At 60.1% G+C, this 19990-nt stretch overlaps 1 protein-coding gene across 1 annotated transcript in view; it reads right to left on the reverse strand.

Moving 5' to 3' along the window:
- The window catches only part of ZC3H3 (zinc finger CCCH-type containing 3), a 118245-nt gene that overhangs the window by 57797 nt on the left and 40458 nt on the right, over positions 1–19990 (reverse strand). Inside the window, exon 5 of the mRNA XM_003819449.5 lies at positions 14198–14351. Coding sequence (XP_003819497.4) covers positions 14198–14351 — 154 coding nt within the window. The remainder of the gene's footprint in view (positions 1–14197; positions 14352–19990) is intronic.

Raw genomic sequence — 19990 nt, forward strand, 5'->3', positions numbered from 1 at the left:
TCATTCCACCAGGTAAGGCTGGCTCAGCAAGGTGGGGAGGGGGGCCTCCTGCAGTCAAGAACGAGGAGCCAGAATACCGGCCACCAACGGGCAAACGGCCTGAGCAGACCTTTCACACGGGAAGACCACCAGTGGCCTGAGCAGGTACTCAACATCACTGGACACCAGGGAAACGCAAATGAAAACCACAGTGAGAGGCCACACACGTGAGAATGCAGATTAGAAAGCCGGTAACACCACGTCTGAGGGGAACAGAACGGGTCGCGGCACGCTGGAAAGCAGTTTGGTGATGTCACATCAAGTCAGCAGATGTCTTACCCCCCAGCGATCCCACGCGCGACAGTCGTGGAAACAGGTGCACAGAAAGAGCTGCACAAGGACTCAGCAGGCTCTACTCACAGTCACCCCAAACTGCAAGTGACTCAAGTAAAATTAATAAAGTGCGGAACAAGAAAGGAAGGCTCCCTGGCAAGGATGGGAAATGCACTGTGAAGCCAGCAATGACACGAGCCTGAATCAGATGCCAAGTGAGTGAGCCAAGCTGGAAGCAATGCGAGAACATCTGACTCCATTGACAGAAGCTCCAGAGCAGGCAGCTAATCCACAGTGAGACTTAGAGCCACAGGATGCTCCAGAACAGGCAGCTAATCCACAGTGACAGACTCAGAGCCACAGGATGCTCCAGAGCAGGCAGCTAATCCACAGTGACAGACTCAGAGCCACAGGATGCTCCAGAGCAGGCAGCTAATCCACAGTGACAGACTCAGAGCCACAGGATGCTCCAGAGCAGGCAGCTAATCCACAGTGACAGACTCAGAGCCACAAGATGCTCCAGAGCAGGCAGCTAATCCACAGTGAGACTCAGAGCCACAGGATGCTCCAGAACAGGCAGCTAATCCGCAGTGAGAGACTCAGAGCCGGGGCTGCCTCTGGGGATGGAGGCCTCTACCGGGAAGAGGACAGAGAAGGGCAATGGCAACGTTATCTCGACGAGGTATGCGTTGCACAGGTGCATGCGTTTTGGGGTTTCTGTTGTTGTTTTTGAGACAGAGTCTCACTTTTTCGCCCAGGCTGGAGTGCAGTGTCAGTCAGGGCTCACTGTAACCTCAACCTCCTGGGCTCAAGTGATCCTCCTGACTCAGCCTCCTGGGTAGCTTGGGTACAGGTGCATGCCCCCATGCCTGGCTAATTTTTCTTTTCTTTCTTTCTTTTTTTTTTAACTGTAGAGACAGACGTCTCACTATGTTGCCCGAGCTGGTCCTGAACTCGCAGGCTCAGCTGTCCTCCTGTCTCAGCCTCCCAACGTGCTGTGATTACAGGCGCAAGCCACCGCGCCTGGTGATTCATTTGTTAGAACTCATAGACTGTTAGATTTATGCCTCCCACTCCATGTAAATTCTACCTAGAAAAGAACCATGAACACATGTGGACCTCTAGTTAGTAGCCCTGCTTTGCTCCGTGGTATCTGTTAATAGTACTGGAACTTGTGTGCTAGGCCTGAGCAAATGAGCAGACAGACTGAGGGTGATGGGGCAGGTGTCTCGTGGCTGGAGAAGAGTCAGGAACACGAAATGAGGGAAGGCTGAGTGAAACAGCAGAGATGGAGTGGAACTTGTGCTGTCAGGGTGCGGGTGTGCATGGGAGTGGGAGCAGACACTCAACGCCCTTGTTCTGACTCAAGAGGGCAGCAGCGTGTGCCCCCAGGCCAAGACCTTAGCACCACTGACACCTGTGGCTGCATGATTCTTGGCCATGGAGGGCCGAGAGCCATTGCCCCCCAAGGAGCCGGGGTTCTGCAGAGAAACAGCTGACTCCACAGTGAGCCTGGAGCACCTGCCGTGCAGAACGTGACGACGTGCCCAGGAATGAGAGGACACATCAAAGGGACGCAGGCCAGCCTCAAGCGGCTTCCACCAGCCAAGGCTGGGACCAACTGAGAACCAGAATAACAGAGCAGATTACAGCCTATCAAGTGGAGTAAGACTCCTGGGTCCACGCCGTTAAAGCAAATCAACAACGACGCAGGGCAAAGGCGACAGGGAAAGCCACCGCTCACAGCATGGAAGGAGGGGTGGGAAAGTTATCCCAACATCTAGAATGAGTGGACAGAAGTCCGGTAAGAAACAGGATGCTCCCTCAGTCCTCACGCTTTTCCCCAACAATTGCCCAAAGTAACCTGCTCCGCAGAGAAACTGCCGGATGGCCTAAACCCAGCGGTCAGGCCAACACTGCTGCATCAGGCAGCCTGAGGCCACACCAGTGCTGCCATGGCTTTCCTGCCAAAATTGCGAATCTGCATCTCATCACAAAAAGACATCAGATAAGCCCAGTGGAAGGACAGTGCACAAAATAGCTGGCCTCTCTTGTCCAGACTCCCAGCCCTTCCTGCACTGGAGAACTGCGCATGGTCACAGAGACACCCCAAAGCGCCAGGCTCCGGGGGCACCAGGGCTCCGCTTCTGTGCAAAAGCTCGTCTATAAAGGGAGAGAAAGCAATACTACAAATGCGATGAAATATCATATAAACAACTGGTGAGTTTCAGTAAGGAAGTCCTGGGTGGTATTTTTGCAACTTCTGTAAAAGTATATCAAAACAAAAAGTTATCCCAAAAAATTAAATGCAAGAAGCTAGTTAGGAGAGGAAAGAGGAGAGAGCCCAGGAGCCACACAACTACTCTCCTCCCTCCCAGGGGTTCCCAGAACAGCCAGGACAGGGAGACTTGGCACCCAGGCCTGCCCCAAGGCTTCTGCATCCACCTGTCCATCAAGCAGCACCGCCTTCCCAATCCCCCCCAACCCCGCCACCAGTCACGGCCACCTCATCCCTGCAGCTGGGTGGGCAGCAGCAGGAAGCTGCCCCCGAAGGTGCAGCCATAAAGCCAGGGGGGCAGCCTGGGGTCCACATGGGCCATGAGCCACAGAGCAGTACCACCTCCGACAGGCAACGGCCCAGGACCAGCACCGCCTGCCCCTGCCCCATCCTGGCAGCTGTGGTCTTTTGGTGCTGACTGCAGCCACCGGTAGGCCAAGGTCTCAGTGGAGTCCTGGAGTAGGCAGAGCACAGACGCGATGCTGTGGTCAGGAGGGCCCTGGGCAGCCAGGGGCCAGGGCAAGCCTGAACACAGATGTCACACCTGCCGGCCAGCAGCCCCACAGCAGGAGCTGAACCAGGGCCGTCGCTACCTGGCTGTCTGGTACGGCCAAGTCCAGGTCCCCTCAGTGGTCTCCAGGTCTCACGTGTGTTATCTGGGCCGCCAGCAGCTCGAGGCCTGGCCAGGTCTCTGCACTCGAACACGCTGTGCCTCCCACAGGGCTTTCTGGGGCTCCCCAGTGCTGTGCCAGCTGCTTCCTTCCCCAAGAGAGTCCCCTCTCTGCCTGGCAGGCACCACAGCACGAAGAGTCCCCAAAAAGCCTGTCCCTAAGTCCCCACGGGGCCATAGCTTCCATGCAGGCAGGGCCAGACAGAGATCAGGCCCTCAACACACACCAGGTGAGCGAATGCAAGTGAAGGAGCCAAGGAAACGGCAGGAACTGCCAGGGCCACGCACCGGGGCCCGGGGCAGGGGCTGTGTCACGCAGCCTGCTACAGCCACCTGCCTGGGGGACCCTGGAAAGAAGGTCAAGAAGCCAGACCTCAGCCTGAGTGGCAGCACCCACAAAAGCCCATAGACTCAAGGCTCCTACCCAGTTAAAAATCACAACCCAAAGCACCACCCCTCTATGTGAAGCCCTGTCAGGCCGGGTTCTCCCAGAACCTGCAGGGCTGAGCCTTCCTGCCCTCCTGGCTCGGGGGGAATCAGGAGACCCCGGTACTTAGGGTCACTTGCACCCAGACCCCCTGACCTGAGTCCACAGCCTCTGAGTGTGGCCCACTCACCAGTCATCTTGCCTGGCCAGCCTGCTGTCCTGCCACGGAGGCGAGGAAGGGCCGTGGAGGCTGTGGTGGCTCCAGGACGCCCCCAGAGCTGTGCTAGGACATACAAGGTAGGCAGCAGTGCTCCCAACCAGCCTCCTGCCCCACGCAGCCCTGTCCTCCCCGGCTGAAGGGGGTCACCCCGTGTTCTGCCCACTCACCACCTTGGGCCTACTGGCCCCCACACTGCTGTGTGGACCAAGCAGCCCAAGGGGGATGGGAACCAGGGGCAGAGGGGTACAGGGTGGGACAGAGGGGTACAGGGCGGGGCAGAGGGGCACAGGGCGGGGCAGGGGGGTACAGGGCGGGGCAGAGGGGCACAGGGCGGGGCAGGGGGGTACAGGGCGGGGCAGGGGGTACAGGGCGGGGCGGAGGGGCACAGGGCGGGGCGGAGGGGCACAGGGCGGGGCGGAGGGGCACAGGGTGGGGCGGAGGGGCACAGGGCGGGGCAGAGGGGCACAGGGTGGGGAAGAGGGGCACAGGGCGGGCAGGGGCAGAGGCAGAGCCATGGCTCAAACGCAAGCCACCAACGTGAGCCTCCCCCAAGAAGGGGCGGAGAGCTGCCGAAACCACGCAAGCCGCATTTCCAGGCCCTTTGCTGGCCAGGACCACTGCCCAGCCCAAGGTTGCAAACACTGAAGGACTCAGCAGAGGCTCCTGGCTGTGAGGGAAGCCTGGGAGCAGAGGGAAGCGCCCGGGAGTAGAGGGAAGCGCCTGGGAGCAGAGGCTCGCTCCTGGCCATCAGGGAAGCCCAGGAGGAAGAGAACCGCATGTCCTGGGTTCTCTGGACAGAGGGATGAGAGGGCCTGGAGGTTGAGGATGCCATGCAGGGCATCAACACCCAGGGCCAGAGCATGGTGGGAGCCGGGAAAGCAGTGGCAAGGGCTCCCAGCCCCTCCCGCCCAGCAGCCAGGCCCCAGGGCTTCCCGCCCCCTCTGTGCTCTGGCCCTGGGTCTTGCCCCTTTGTCCTGAGTGGGCACCTAGACCTGCGCCCAGCCGGTGTTCAGTGCGAACACAGTGGGTGCATCTCTCCTCCCACGAAACCAACACTTGCTTTTAACAAAATCAGTCGAAACTCAGCAACTCCATTAACCAAAACCAGAAGCGACAATGCCATTATTCTTCAGCATTTTCACAGCATTCAGGGCCGCCCTTGAATGCCCTCTCCAGCATTCAGGGCCTCTCCAGGCTCTTTGCGTGAGCTGCTCACAGTAGAGCCAGCACCGGGCAGCAAGGATACAGATAGGATACCTCCATCCTCCACGGAGGCCCTGGGGAACGGGCCAGGCTAGACACGGGCAGACACAGGGCTTCAGCACTCTTGGCAAAGGCCCAAGCTCCCCAGGCTCCATGTCAGAGGGGAGGTAGCAGGAAGGCAGTAAACACCCTGGAAACGTGCCCTGGAGCCACACCGGCCCTCACAGCCCAGGAGGCCCGCAGCAGTGCCGCCTCTCAGCTGGTCTGCTCCTCACCCGGGGCTGGCCCTGCCCTGATAACCCCTGGCCCCCCACCAGTGCAGCGGCCGGGCTGCAAATCCCACCTTCGACACCACCCCTCAGCCCCTATCCTCTCTGCAGACACTCCAAACCCTTTGTGGTATGGCCATGCTGGCCTCTCAACCCCCCACAGGCCCCTGCCCTCAAAGGGGCCTTCTCTGAGCCCCCCACAGATCCATCCTGGGTGGGCCTCAGCACATCCGGCAGCAGCCACCCACAGAACTATCTGCTTCTGTTGTCTGCTTGCTTTCTGACCGCCCCCCACAGAAGGACAGCACTGTGGGCAGAGCCTGCCCCCTCAAACTCTGGAGCTGCCTGCTGCCCAGGTATCTGTGGGTGGGGGGAGCCCCACCCATCCAGTGCCGGGTACTCAACAACTGACCCTACACACTGACACCCCTTTGGTGTCTAGAACCTCCCCATGCCAGCCTGTAACAGGGTCCTGGGCCTGGGGCTGGCTGAGCAGAGCATCTGCACACTGCCAGGATGGGGCGGGCAGGGCGTCTCTGGCTCTCACCAGATGCAGAGCAAGCCCTGGAGTCTAAGTCCATTTTCTGCTGCTATAACAGAATACCACAGCCTGCGTCATTTATACAGAAAACAAGTGTCTTTGGCCCACAGTTCTGGAGGCTGAGAGATCCAAGAGCATGGTGCCGGCACCTGGTGAGGGTTTTCTTATGGCAGAAGGCAAGCAGGTGCCTGAGATTGAGAGGCAATCATGCCACACCCTGCCTTTCTGATCAGGGGCCCCTCCCACCACACAGCACTGACCCATCCACAGGGGTGGAAGCCTCACAGCCAATCACCTCTCACAGACCCCACCTCCCCACACCACCACGTCACAATGTCTATTTTTTTTTTTTTGAGACTATCTCACTCTGTTGCCCATGCTGGAGTGCAGTGGCACCATCTTCGCTCACTGCAACCTCTGCCTCTGAGTTCAAGCGGTTCTCCAGCCTCAGCCTCCCAAGTAACTGAGATTACAAGTGCCTGCTACCATGCCCGACCTTTTTTTTTTTTTTTTTTTTTTAAAGTAGAGACAGGGTTTCACCATGTTGGCCAGGCTGGTCTTGTACTCCTGACCTCAAGTGATCCGCCTACCTCGGCCTCCCAAAGTTCTGGGATTACAGGGGTGAGCCACTGCACCCAGCCATGTCTGTTAGATGTCAACGTAAGTTTTGGAGGAGACATTCAACACCAGGGCACTCAGAGTTGGGCCATGATGGAGTGCTGGGGTTTTTCATTTTTGTTTTTGAGACAGGGTCTTGCTCTGTCGCCCAGACTGGAGTACAGTGGCATGATCATGGCTCACTGCGGCCTCAACCTCCTGGGTTCAAGTGATCCTCCTGCCTCCTCAGCCTCCCAAGTAGTTGAACCCACAGGCACAAGCCATCACACCCAGCTAATTTTAGTACTTTTTGTAGGCATGGGGTCTCACCATGTTGCCCGAGCTGGTCTTGAACTCCAGAGCTCAAGCGGTCCACCTGCCTCGGCCTCCCAAAGTGCTGGGATTATGAGTGTGAGCCACCATGCCTGGCCACGGGGAGCTGGTTTTACATAAGGATTCATCCCAAGTTCCTCTGATCACGGGTGTGAGCCATCATGCCTGGCCACGGGGCGCTGGTTTTACATAAGGATTCATCCCAAGTTCCTCTGATCACGGGTGTGAGCCACCATGCCTGGCCACAGGGCGCTGGTTTTACATAAGGATTCATCCCAAGTTCCTCTGATCACGGGTGTGAGCCATCATGCCTGGCCACGGGGCGCTGGTTTTACATAAAGATTCATCCCACGGTCCTCTGACTACAGGTGTGAGCCATCATGCCCGGCCCGGAGCGCGGGTGTTACGTTAGGATTCATCCCACGGTCCTCTGACTGGCACACCCTTTGAGGCACATCAGAAGATGGCGAGAACCCTGCTGTGGACTGAATGTTTGTGTCCCTCGAAACCCGATGCTGAAGCCCTGACCCCAGCGGGATGGCGTGAGGACGCAGGGCCTTCAGAGGTGAGGAGGTGAAATGGTCCTGAGGTGGGGCCCTCGTGATGGGACGAGCATCCTCATAAGAGACCCCAGAGTGCACACGCACTCACCACGCTCTCCCTGCCTCTCTCTGGGCCATGCGAAGATGCGTGGGAAGACAGTTGTCTGTAAACCCGGAAGAAGGCCCCTGCCAGACACCAAGTCTGCCCAGCAACCTGGTCTCAAACGTCCGGCCCAGGACTGTGAGAAGTCAGCGTCTGATGCTGAAGCCCCAGTCTGTGCTACTGTGTGACACGGCCCCAGCCGACAAAGACAGTGCCCAAACCAGAAGACGGGCAGGAGGTGGGGCAGGGCGGCTGGCGTCCCAGGAGGCTGTGCAGGCACACCTGCTCATTAAGGAGACACACGTGGGGAGCGCAGCATCGCGGTGAGGACCCCTCCCGTCCCCAGGCTGAATTCCTCTTTAATGAGACGCCACTTTGGAGAAGCGTTTCAGAGCCCTTCAAAATCCTGGCCTAACTCTCGTCAAAACTGCACAGATTACTTAAGATTTACCGCACAGACACAAACTAAAATAAAATAAAATAAGGCAGCCCAGCGAGAGGCGGCCTTGTGACAGGACCATTTGTAGTCAGATGGAAAAGCCTCCGATTCATCTGCTTAAGCGCAGCAGCTTCTGTTTATTTCGCACTTTCATGTCAAATGAATTTGGAAAGAGAAAAAAAGTGACAAGCAGTTAGGGATATAAGTCACATTTCAGCTTCAGTTCAGATTAATGAACTTGCTGGAGCTGGTGAGGGCACCGGCAAATCCACAAATCTCAGGACAACAAAAAAATTAAATCCCCTCAGCAGAGCCTCAGCCTTCAGGGTGACTCCTCCAAAACCCTTCACTGACCTTCTGCCTCGCACCCCTGCACTCCAGGCCCTCTGGGACAGGCTTCACTTCAAGGCAGCAGTCCTGGGGCCCGGGGGAGGGCTGGCCAAGGCCGGCTCTCAGGGACCACTGTGGCATGGCCGAGGCATGTGTAAGGCAGCAGTACAGTAAGCTCCCAGGGTCCCCGAGCCAGAGCAACAGCCCCGTCCTGTGTATTTGGCAGATGCGACAGGCACCACGCTCAGCAGAACAACCCAGTCCCATGCCTCAGCTTCTGGGGAGAGGTGGCACATGGCCAGCACACCGCCAGCATGCCCCCGTCAGCTGTTGCCCCGCCCCAAGCAGCCACATGGCCGGGCATCTGCAGGCCAGGGCAACGCGGCCTCTGATGGGAGCACAGGTGGCAGCGTGGATGCCACCCGTTGAGGCAGGAGTCCCATTCTGCCCGTGGCATACAGGCACTGCTCCTTTTCTCCTCCCACCCTCTGCCCCACCCCAGTCTCCACACACGATGTCTGGCGCGTGCCACAATGGTGTGCCCATCCTCAGAGACCCTGGCTGGTAGCACACAGAAGCCCCAGAAGCTACTGCCCAGCAGCCTCTGCCTTCCATCTGACAACAACGAGCACTGGCCGGCCACAAACCTGAGGCCACTGGCCAGCACCCAGCCATCTCCAGACCACCTCCTCCAGCACCCAGCCATCTCCAGACCACCTCCTCCAGCACCCAGCCATCTCCCCACCACCTCCTCCAGCACCCGGCCATCTCCCCACCACCTCCTCCAGCACCCAGTCGGCTCCACCACCACCTCCTCCAGCACCCAGCCATCTCCCAACCACCTACCTCCTCCAGCACCCAGCCATCTCCCGACCACCTACCTCCTCCAGCACCCAGCCGGCTCCCCACCACCTCCTCCAGCACCCAGCCATCTCCCCACCACCTCCTCCAGCACCCAGCCATCTCCCCACCACCTCCTCCAGCACCCAGCCATCTCCCCACCACCTCCTCCAGCACCCAGCCGGCTCCACCACCACCTCCTCCAGCACCCAGCCATCTCCCCACCACCTCCTCCAGCACCCAGCCATCTCCCCACCACCTCCTCCAGCACCCAGCCATCTCCCCACCACCTCCCCCAGCACCCAGCCATCTCCCCACCACCTCCCCCAGCACCCAGCCATCTCCCCACCACCTCCCCCAACACCCAGCCATCTCCCCACCACCTCCTCCAGCACCCAGCCATCTCCCCACCACCTCCCCCAGCACCCAGCCATCTCCCCACCACCTCCTCCAGCACCCAGCCATCTCCCCACCACCTCCCCCAGCACCCAGCCATCTCCCCACCACCTCCCCCAGCACCCAGCCATCTCCCCACCACCTCCCCCAGCACCCAGCCATCTCCCCACCACCTCCCCCAGCACCCAGCCATCTCCCCACCACCTCCCCCAGCACCCAGCCATCTCCCGACCACCTCCCCCAGCACCCAGCCATCTCCCCACCACCTCCCCCAGCACCCAGCCATCTCCCCACCACCTCCCCCAGCACCCAGCCATCTCCCTACCACCTCCCCCAGCACCCAGCCATCTCCCGACCACCTCCCCCAGCACCCAGCCATCTCCCGACCACCTCCTCCAGCACCCAGCCATCTCCCCACCACCTCCTCCAGCACCCAGCCATCTCCCCACCACCTCCTCCAGCACCCAGCCGGCTCCACCACCACCTCCTCCAGCACCCAGCCGGCTCCCCACCACCTCCTCCAGCACCCAGCCATCTCCCGACCACCTCCTCCAGCACCCAGCTGGCTCCACCACCACCTCCTCCAGCACCCAACTGTCTCCACCACCATCCCCTCCAGCACCCAGCCGTCTCCCCACCGCCTCCTCCATGTTCAGGTCCAGAGAAAGCCGCTGACAGGGAGGAGAGGCCCCAGCCCCTATTACAAACCCAGCCATCAAGGGGCCCTGACGCTGTCCTCCAGCCTTCCACATGGGCCCAACATGACCACCAGGCCGACAGTAAGTTTCTACTTAAATTAGGAGGGAGAGAGAGGGCGCGTGTGCCAAATCACCCCCTGGGACAGGGCAGAGGCCTAGACTCAGGCCGGGCACTCACTTGCCTACCCTCCTTCCCTCGGGCTGCAGGGAAGGGGAGTTTCTAGAGCTTCCCAGAGGAGGGAACAGGCCTAATCACCCTGAGCCCTCCCCAGTGCCCAGGGCAGAGCTAGGGCCAATAGCTCAGGGCCTGGGGCTCTCCAACCGAAAGCTGAGAGGAACTGCAGAGGGGTCCTGGGGGCTCATGCCCAGGAGAGGGGCCCCTTCTCGTGCCTCCTCAGGGCGGTGCAGTCCCCGCCATGAGCATCACAGCCAAGGGGAGGGGAGGGGAAAAGAGGGCAGGGGAGGTCCCAGGGACAGGGACAGAGAGAGGACAAGGTGAGGGCTGTTGTCAGCAGCAGAGCTGTGCAAGCTTCACTGCGGCAGCCTGTGTTACTGTTTCTTGTCCCCACCTTGGGCAGGGCCCGGTTCCATTCCTCTCAGGATGGGTGGTAGAGGTCCTGCCCCCTCCTCCGTCTTTGGGGTTCCAGCTCAGGCCCTGTCCTGAACACCCCACCACAATCGAGCCTAGAGACCCTACTCATTTCGCATGGTACAAGCAGGCAGGGACAGGCTGTCAGGTTCACGCTGCACTGCGCTGCCCCCAACTACACCCTACCCAAGATGCTCAGCCACTCCCAGCAGCAGCCCTGGGACCTTCGTGTGCATCCTGGGGCAGGGTCAGCCTGGCCTTCACACACAGACCCCCAGGGCCTTCCCTCAACACTCAGAGCCCCCTGGGCCTCGCTGTACTCCCCACTGCCACCCCTTCGCAGAGCCTCTGCCAGCGGCTCCCTCTCCTCCCAGAGCAGTGCTGTTGGCCTCGTCCATCTCCCAGGAGCTGGCGGCTTCACAGACAGCAGGCACGGCTCCGTGCTCGGAACTCGCGGATCTGCTTCAACAACAGAGCAAGATGCTAAGGCTCCGAGGGGAAGAGGCCTAGATGACTTCCTCTCAGGGTGACCAGGTCTCCAATCACAGTGAGGGGTCGGCAGGGGGCATCCCACACCGGCGCTGGCGGGTCTGCTTCAACAACAGAGCAAGATGCTAAGGCTCCGAGGGGAAGAGGCCTAGATGACTTCCTCTCAGGGTGACCAGATCTCCAATCACAGTGAGGGGTCGGCAGGGGGCATCCCACACCGGCGCTGTCCCTCAGCCACTAGTCACCCTGCCTCCCTCCCCTCCCCCGTGTCCACCAGCCCCTGCCAACTCTGACCACCGTGGCTTCCAGGACTACTGGGGCTTGCCCGCCAGCCCCTCCAGGGATGGGACAGGGAGCTGGGGCCCAAGGAGAGCTCTGGTCTCAGGCTCCAGCCAGCCAACTGGCAGGACAGCCTGCCTTCTTCCTCCATGGCAGCCCTAAGTCCATGGTGGCCTGGGCCTGCCCAGGGAGGGCTGAGGGTCCAGCCACATGCAGGCAGCCCTGGCTCTGATGCAGCACCAGAGAGGGCGCATGGGCCAGGCTAGACCAGCCGCTGGCCCAGACGCCCTTTCTGCCTCAACAACCCTGAGCCCAGACACGCAAACAGGCAACAGCAGGCCAGGCAACCATGCTGGGACGCAGGTGGCAGGTGACCCTGGGCGAGGCAGGCCCAGCCCACTGGTGGCCATTCTTCCCAGGACTTCCTAAGAGTCGTGCCCCTCAGCTCAGCACCCTCCCCACCCCACTCCCACACCCTATCCATAAGCCCAGGGCTCGTGTCCCGAAGGGTCCCAGGCGCCTGGCAAGGAGTGGAACAGGACTGGGGTGAGGCGGTCAGGAAAGCGAGGAGGGCCCCTCACACAACCCCTCAGCCACACGTGCATCCTGGGGCAGGCTCAGCCTGGCCTTCACACACGGAGAAGACACTGAGGCCTGCAGCCCATGGCCACCAACCACAGCCAGGGCCTCCAGGGGTGGGCTGAATTCAGGCTTCTGGTGCTGGGGCCCTTGATCCATCAAAGGCGATGCCTGCTCCACCTCCTGCCCACCCATGCCTGTGGTGCAGCCCCTACACCAGCGCACTCAGAGAGTCACGGCCGCTCCCTGCAGGGCAGCTGGCCAGGCTTCACTTTGGAAGGACAGGAAACTTGGAGGGAGCCTCTCAGCTGACCCGCTGCTCTCAGCCACACGGCGCCGACAGGAGGCCCTGGGCGCTGGGCCGGCTGCCACCTCCTCCTCCTCCCGGCCTCCTCAGCCCCAGGGCATGGGCACCTGTTTCTGTGCAACAACACCATCAGGGCCCTCCTGGGCAGGCCCAGCTACAGGACCCAGACCATCCGGACCCAAACCAGAGGCCTTCTTGGCCTTCAGAATCCAGAAGGAGAGGCCCTGCTGGGTCCGCCCTGAGGAAAATCATCACTTGGCCCCCAGCCACATCCCTGGGAGAGGTGGACCCTCAACGTCGGGCTGACGACGACCACAGGACGGGGAGCAGGAGCAGAGAATCCATAAATCTGAACCTCATTCCCGATGATCTGGGGCTCTTATTAAGTAAATTAATTTAAGTTAATTTAGCTCGATCATGACTCCCGATCACAGTGATTTAGTGTGGGGGAAATTGCATTAGGAAAGGCCATGCTCACCAGATAGAAGAACGGAAGAAAATTAGATCCACTTAGCAATGTGAATTAATATGGAAATAGCAGGTGTAAATTTAACCTTATCGAGAGAATAAAAATTATCTTCATAAATTTGTAGAAATAGCCCCCAAGATGCTTATAAATCTATTTAAAACAAAAATATTACAAAAAGTGCAGTAAAATTAATTTAAAATATACTCCAGCTATTGCCTCCAGAAAACTCAGCAGCAGGGCCAAGCTGAGTGTGGCCTGGTGATACGGGAGGCAGCAGGACACCACCTGGTGGGCTCGCCAGCTGGCTGACCTGCCACGAGGCCCCAGAGCTGGGTAGGGCTGCCCATACTGGTGGGTGGATCCCCTGGGGTTAGCCTCAGGCCTGGAAACCTCTGGCTAGCAGCAGGGAACCACCAGGCAGCTACGGTCCGGTGGGTGGCCGCGCCCTGGACCGTGGCTGCTCGCCCTGAGGCCCTGCCCACCATCTCTGGCCCACGCCACTCCCCCAGGAGCAGATTCCCTCGGGGAGGGTCAGAAGACAGAGGGAGGGGTCTGCCACTGCCTGCTTCCCATCTGCCTGCCAGGGCTATCACCCTCTCCCAACCTGGAGATGGGGCACCACCACCACAGCAAAGGAAGGGGCCAACCTCCTAGAGCCAGGCCTCCTGAGGCCCAGAGGCTGAGCAACCTTGACTGAGCAGGTGGCAAAGCCTCCCGGGATAGCGGCCCCAGGAGGGCAAAAGCCGTTCCCTGCCGACAGAGCCGCCCTCCCAGCCTGCATCGAGGTCAGAGTGCGAGCGGGGGCCAGACCACGGACAGGCAGCCAGCAGCAGGGCAAGGAGTAGCTCACATCACCGCCTTGACAATCATACATTGACAGCTTCCAGACAGACCACTGAAGGCCCAGCCTCTCCCACCAGAAGCTTCTCCCCGAGAGATGCTCAGACAGCACATGGCGTGGGCCCTGACCGTCTGGGCAGCAGAAGCTTTCATGGCACAGAGCCCTCACCAGCTAATAGGCTTGCTGAGAACAGCAGAGCATGTGTGTGCATGTGTGTCCGTCTGTCTTCATGTGTATGTGGTAAACACAAGCTGGCCTCCTATTTGGTGCAGAAATTGCTAAAGACACAGAAAAATCAGGCTGGTCCCCAGCCAACGAGCCCAACACCAAGCAGTTCTGGGATGCGCTCAGCTCCCCCTGCCCTTGGATTCTACCCTGCAGCCCTCAGGGCAGGGCCAGACAGCCCAGTTCCCAGGCCTGCAGGAGCCTGCAGGAAGCCTTCCTACCTGGATAGTGAGAGCCGCCGGGCCCGCCAGGAGGGCAGAGACACGGGGAAGGGCGGGGTGCTGAGAGGCGAGGCCGGCGTCTTCTTGACAATGCGGTAGCGGGTCTTGATCACCTTGCTGGTGGGTGCAGTCCGCACGGCATGCAGGCTGGACGCTGTAGAGAAAACCCAGGGCACAGACATGGGTCAGGGAAGGCCGGCAAGGGTAGGGTCAGAGAGGCCACACACAGTGCCATCTCTGCCCACCGCCTCCGCCGGAGCCTGAAGACCCTCCATCGCCCCATGGATAAAACCCTCAACCCATGTGGCACACACATCCCCAGGGCGCCTGGCAGCCGACACTTCAGGAGCTAGCCAGTGCAGCCTCTGAGAGGCGGGCACCAGCCCCGCACACCCTCCAGCCATCTGGAGAAACAAGAGAATGCCCACACCACAGGAAAACCAGGAGAAGCCAGGGGTCTGGCAGCCGGGGATGCCTTGGAGTCCCCTAGACAGTATCCGCAACAGGGGCACTCGAGGTGTCTGACTGACTTCCAGCAGAGCAGTGAGGAAGGCAGATGGGCCACCTCCACCCAGGCCAGAGGGGCGGGGCTGGGAGGCTCCTGGCCTGTGCCCTGCACAGGGGAGGGGCGCTGGAGCACTCACCTCCTCAAGGGGCACCTCCTCACCGCTGTGCCCAGACAGACTTATGTACTTAGTCACTGTTTTCATAACATTTTGCAGGGTGATAGACACAACGGCTTTTTTCTTGCTGAATGTTTCATGCAATTAACAGGAATCTTTTGCCCGAGTTCCCTTCCACCTGATAGCTGGCAATTTACCCATAGCTTCGAGGGTTGCATCTAATTGCCCAACTTGCATCATGTACAGCTCTGACTGCCCAGATCATTAAAGCTAACCCAGCAGTGGGCACAGGCCCGCCTTCCCAACAGCTCCCCTGGCAGCCCAAGGCTCAGGGGCTGCTGCAAGAGGCCCCCGCCCCCCTCCACCCCCTTCAGGGTCGCCCACAGGAGGACCCCACCCAGCCCAGCCCAGGGGATCTCACTTCCTTCCAGTCAGTGCCCAGCTTCCCCTGTGCCCGGGACCCCTGACTGCCCAGGACACACCCTCTTGGCCCCCACAGCCAAACAGCCCTCAAGGCACCCTGCTCCTTGGACAGGACCAGTAACTGTTACCATTTCCCAAATTCTTTTCCAGAGCCCTAAACGCAACGGACCTTGAGCAGCCAGGGCCCCTCCTTGAGGCCGAGCTTCTAGCCCATCTCTCCACAGACTCGCTCACTCTCCTGCCCACACTGCCCTGTCCAGATGTCGGCAAAGAGCCCCTCCCTCAGGCGTTCCCCCAGCACCACCCAAGCTGCAGCCTCTACTCAGGCACCTGTCAGCCTGCACGGGAGCAAGTCAGGAACACTTGGCCCCAACATGACATCAAAGCCTTCCCCAGAGCCCCCCAGAGTCTACATCAGAGAGTCTGCCAATTGTATTTTCAAGGTCTTACAAAAAAGGAGAAACCAGCAAAAAAATCAATAATAGCTTGTTTCAACTAAGCGCTGGAGAACATAAGAAGTCCTTAAGTTATCAATAACCCCGAGGTGACCTCGCCACCTTCCAGCCCTGCTGCAGGCTCCTTGCTTCTGCCTGAGGAGAGCATGGGCTGCCCGGCTGCTCCTGCCCCACCTGGGCCAAGCTGGGGTCCAGCCTCGGCACCTGGGCAGTCAGGGCACCCACTGGAGCACTGCCAGCCATGGGGCCAGGGCTCAGGGCTGCCACCAGCCCACCCCCAACCCCAGAGTGCCCAAATGACCCACTTGCCAGCCTGCAGCCTGCTTCCCACCATGGCTTCCCACAAGCCTCCCAGGCCGCCCAATGCCTGCTGCTCTGGGACGCAGAGCCTGGGGCGATGCTGGCCCCTTGGAGCCACGGCATGACAAAGCTAGGGTGCAGTCCTGCTCAGAGGCCAGGTGGGGCCAAGCAAGGCAGGAGGGACACTGGGCCACACTCGGGACACTGGGCCACACTCAGGCCCCGGGGATTCATGTTCCCCTCCCCATCAACCTCTTTCCCCAAATTCTAAGTACAGGAGCCCCCAGACCTGGCCCAGCTCCATTCCCGTCGCCAAATGCACAGCCTCCCTTTGGCTAAAATCACTTCTAACCTTGGGGACCAGAGCTCGCCCTCCCTCCCAGGTCCAGCACATGCCAAGTCCTCTAGGAAGTCCCAGCCCCGACTGCACACAGGACTGGACTCTGCATTCTAGAACACTTCTGCCCAGGAGGGGCAGCTTGGGGCAGGCAGGGCCTGGCGGGCGGCGGCACCATGATCACACTCCTGCGCAACGCTGGCAGCAGTCAGGTCAGGCTTCTTTGCCTTACTGCGTGTTACTTCTTAGTGCCCAAGTGTCACTCCTGAAAACCACACGGTAATAACGCAGCCCCAGCCTCTTGTCACAGCCCACTCAGGCTGGGCAGGTATATTCTGCACGTCACCTAGATAGACCCCTCTCCTACAGTCCCTACCAGAGTGGGGGCACTTCAAGGGGCTCACAGTGACAAGGTGGCAGCTAGTGTGGGCCCAAGCTGGGCTCCAGCCTGCAACCCACCCCCACAGCAGGGTCGTGTCCCCCACGGCCTGGCCCTGCAGACCATGGGCAGTCCCTGTCATTCCCAGATGGGCAGCTCGGACAAGCTCATGACAACCCAGGATGAGCAGGGCACAGCCGGACAGATGGGTAGTAGCAGATGAATTCTGAGCTGGGCCCCCAGCGGCTAGCAGGAGCAAGGGGTCCTAAGACCATGCATGGCACATGGACCCAGAAAGTCAGGCTGCAGGAAGGAAGGGTCCCTCCCTGGCCCTGTTCCCCAGGGTGTGCAGCAATGGCGTGGGCAGGTGGCAAGGCTTGGGAGGCTGCAGGACGCTGCTCTGTAGCCGAGAAGGACCCAGGCAGAAACAGGCCTCTGCCCTCCTCCCTGAGGACACAGGCCCAGGCGCCCATCCCTCCTGGCTGGCTGGGGTTTGTGTAGATAATCGTGTTATTTAGATAGGATGTTGGTTTAATTCCCTTCATTACAGACTCCCAGGGCTGTAATTTTTTTTCTCCACGTGATGCATTCCCGTGGCACACTCCGCGCACATCAAACCCCTTGCGCCTTTATTGCCGGCGATGCCCCGGCCCGCGTTATCAGCCCCACACACGCAGCCCTCTCTGCCCGCCATCAAGAGGTCACTTCTAATGACTAATCGATCTCATTAGCTTTCCTAATTAAAAACTTTACTACCGCAATGGAAGACAAACTACAAAAAAACTGCTGGCATCATATGTGAATGGGATATGAGCCCATCCATCAGCAGGGTTTGAGCTCTTGCACACGGCACCATGCCCTCAGGCTGGGGACCAGGTGGGGCAGCCCTCAGGCACCTCGAGAGCCCTGCTGTGTACCAAGCACCACATGCCCAATGATGCATCGTCAGGAGGGCAGCCGCTGAGGCTGGGCCCGGCCATCAGGGGTCCAGGAGTCCTGCAGAGCCTGGCCCTGCCCACCCGGCTCACTGTCCTCGGACAATTCCAACACAGATGGCTGGTCTGATCAGATGGGGGTCGCAGCCTTGCTCTGTTTTATGTGGAGCAGGAGTTGAGGGAGAGTTCAGATTTTTATGGAACTTCAAAGGGAAATAACTAGGAAGAAAATGAGTTGCTAATTTCACAATTGGTTAATGAATAAGAAGATGAAACTAGAATTACTACTCTGTGCAAAGAACTGTCTGAGGCTGCCAAGCAGGAGAGAAGGCTGCTCCACCACTTCACTGTCCAGCCCACCAGGGCCAAGGTGAGTATCCTGGGGAGCTGTCCAGCTATCTGTCCAGCTCCCAGCCTGCTGATGGGAACAGGACCAGCTCCATCGGGGAGGGCCTCGCCCATCAACTGAGGTGGAGACCCAGAAGGCCTCTGACCGTGCCCCAGGCCAGCATCTACCAGCCCCTGGGCCTTATGCACAGTGGGCTACAGAGATGGGAGCACCAGGGCCTCCAGAAATAGCAGGCACAAGAGCGGGCCCTGGTGCAGATGGGCCCCGCGCAAAGACAGCAAAACTGTCACTGCTGGGCTGCCAGCCCAAGAAAGTACCCTGGTTCTAGAAGCCCCTTCCCCAAGCCTCCACAGGCTTTATCCCAGCTGGGGAGCGGGGACAGCTGAGCAGGAGGCCAAAGACTGGCAGGGAATTTGCTGGAATCGGCCACAGCCACCCCCACAGCAGCAGACAGGACGGTGTGGGGCCCACGAAGGGATGATGTTGACTTGCCCGACAGACACCTTGCACCACACCATGTTCCCGGGAGAAGTGACAGCAGCGAGCGGCCAGGATGGGCCAGACCCACAGAACAGGCCTGGGGCAGCCCAGACCCTGCATGCAAGGAGAGTGAGCAGGGAAGGGGCTAGTCCAGGTGCAGCCCCCGGGGCCACTGCAGCGCTGCCCAGGGTGACGGATGGCTGTGGGCTGAGGGCATTCCGGCCAGTCAGGCCCCCCATCCCTAATTCCTGACGATCCCACCTTCTTTGTACATTGCCTGATCTGCTTTTTATCAACAGCTGCCCTGGCACCTCACCATCTCCACACTGCCTATGCCCTTCTCTGACTAACGGCAGCTTGCACGCCTGCGAACCTAGTTTTCCTGGTTGTCTGTGACCCGTTTCTGTGTCTTTCCAGTCCTCTTGCAGTTTCTGAGGCAGTGCCAACTCTGTGCCAGCCCAGGTCTCTGGCCCCGGTGCCCTGAGCACGAGGCAGGAGGGGCCGGGCAGCAGCACAGACTGGGGATGGCACCTTCCAGTACGGCCGTGAGTGTCCCACAGGCAAGCAGGACACGGCCTAAAGAGAGGGCAGGAGGCCCTGTGCCATCCCCAGAAACCTGAGTTCACCCGGCCCCCGGACGCAGCTCCAGTCACACTCCCCGCCCCACTCACTGGCTGGGCCTCTTCCCCCGGCACTGCCTGACCAACCCAAAGCTCAGGGGGTTGCACCTTCAGCCCCACAGCCGCAAGAGGGCGCCAGGGACGAGGCAACGTCTCCTCCCACAGAGCAGAGTTCCCACGATTAATCGCCTAATTAGAGCTGTGATTACAACTGAGAGTGCTCAGTGGCGCTGGGAGGTACACGCAGCGAGCAGGACCCCGGGAAGTGCCCCTCCAGGAGAGCCGAGCCTGCCTGGAAGGAGCAGAGCCTGGGGTTCCTAAGAGAGGAGAGAGCAGGGCATAGGCCCAGCGCTAGAGGAGTGGGGGCTGCAAGAGGCGGGGACAGCCTGGGCAGGGGGTGCCCAGGCGCTGTGGGGAAGTCGGGGTAGGGGGCGTGGGAGGAGAGCTGGGGGCACTGGGAGTCAGGGCCAGACCCACCCTGTGCTGCTGCATGGCTGGCACCATGCTCACACCCACGGCCTCAGCTGGCTCCACAGCCTCTGGGACCATGCCGCCCTCAGGAAGCACCTGCCAAGCGCAGGCCCCACCTTCCCTGCAGGTCCAGCTCAAAGGCCCCTCACACCCCCACCCCTCCCAACTTGGCTAGGAGACTGCTGAGGGGCAATGGCAGGGGAGCAGGGGGAGCCCCAGGGAACGAGGCAGGCAAGTTCCAGACCAGCCGACAAGGCAGGTGAGCCCAGAGTCCCCATCTCCTCTCCTGCAGCTGGCAGGTGATCCTGCCCCCACCAAGGCTGCTGCACACCCAACACCAGGCCCCACGCTGGAGACTCTCAGGCACAAGGAGTCCCGTCAGGCAGCGTCCCTGACAGTGGCTGATGGCGCTCTTGGAGAA

This window comes from Pan paniscus, chromosome 7 (genome assembly GCF_029289425.2).
Source record: "Pan paniscus chromosome 7, NHGRI_mPanPan1-v2.0_pri, whole genome shotgun sequence".
In the NCBI taxonomy this organism is placed as follows: Eukaryota; Metazoa; Chordata; class Mammalia; order Primates; family Hominidae; genus Pan; species Pan paniscus.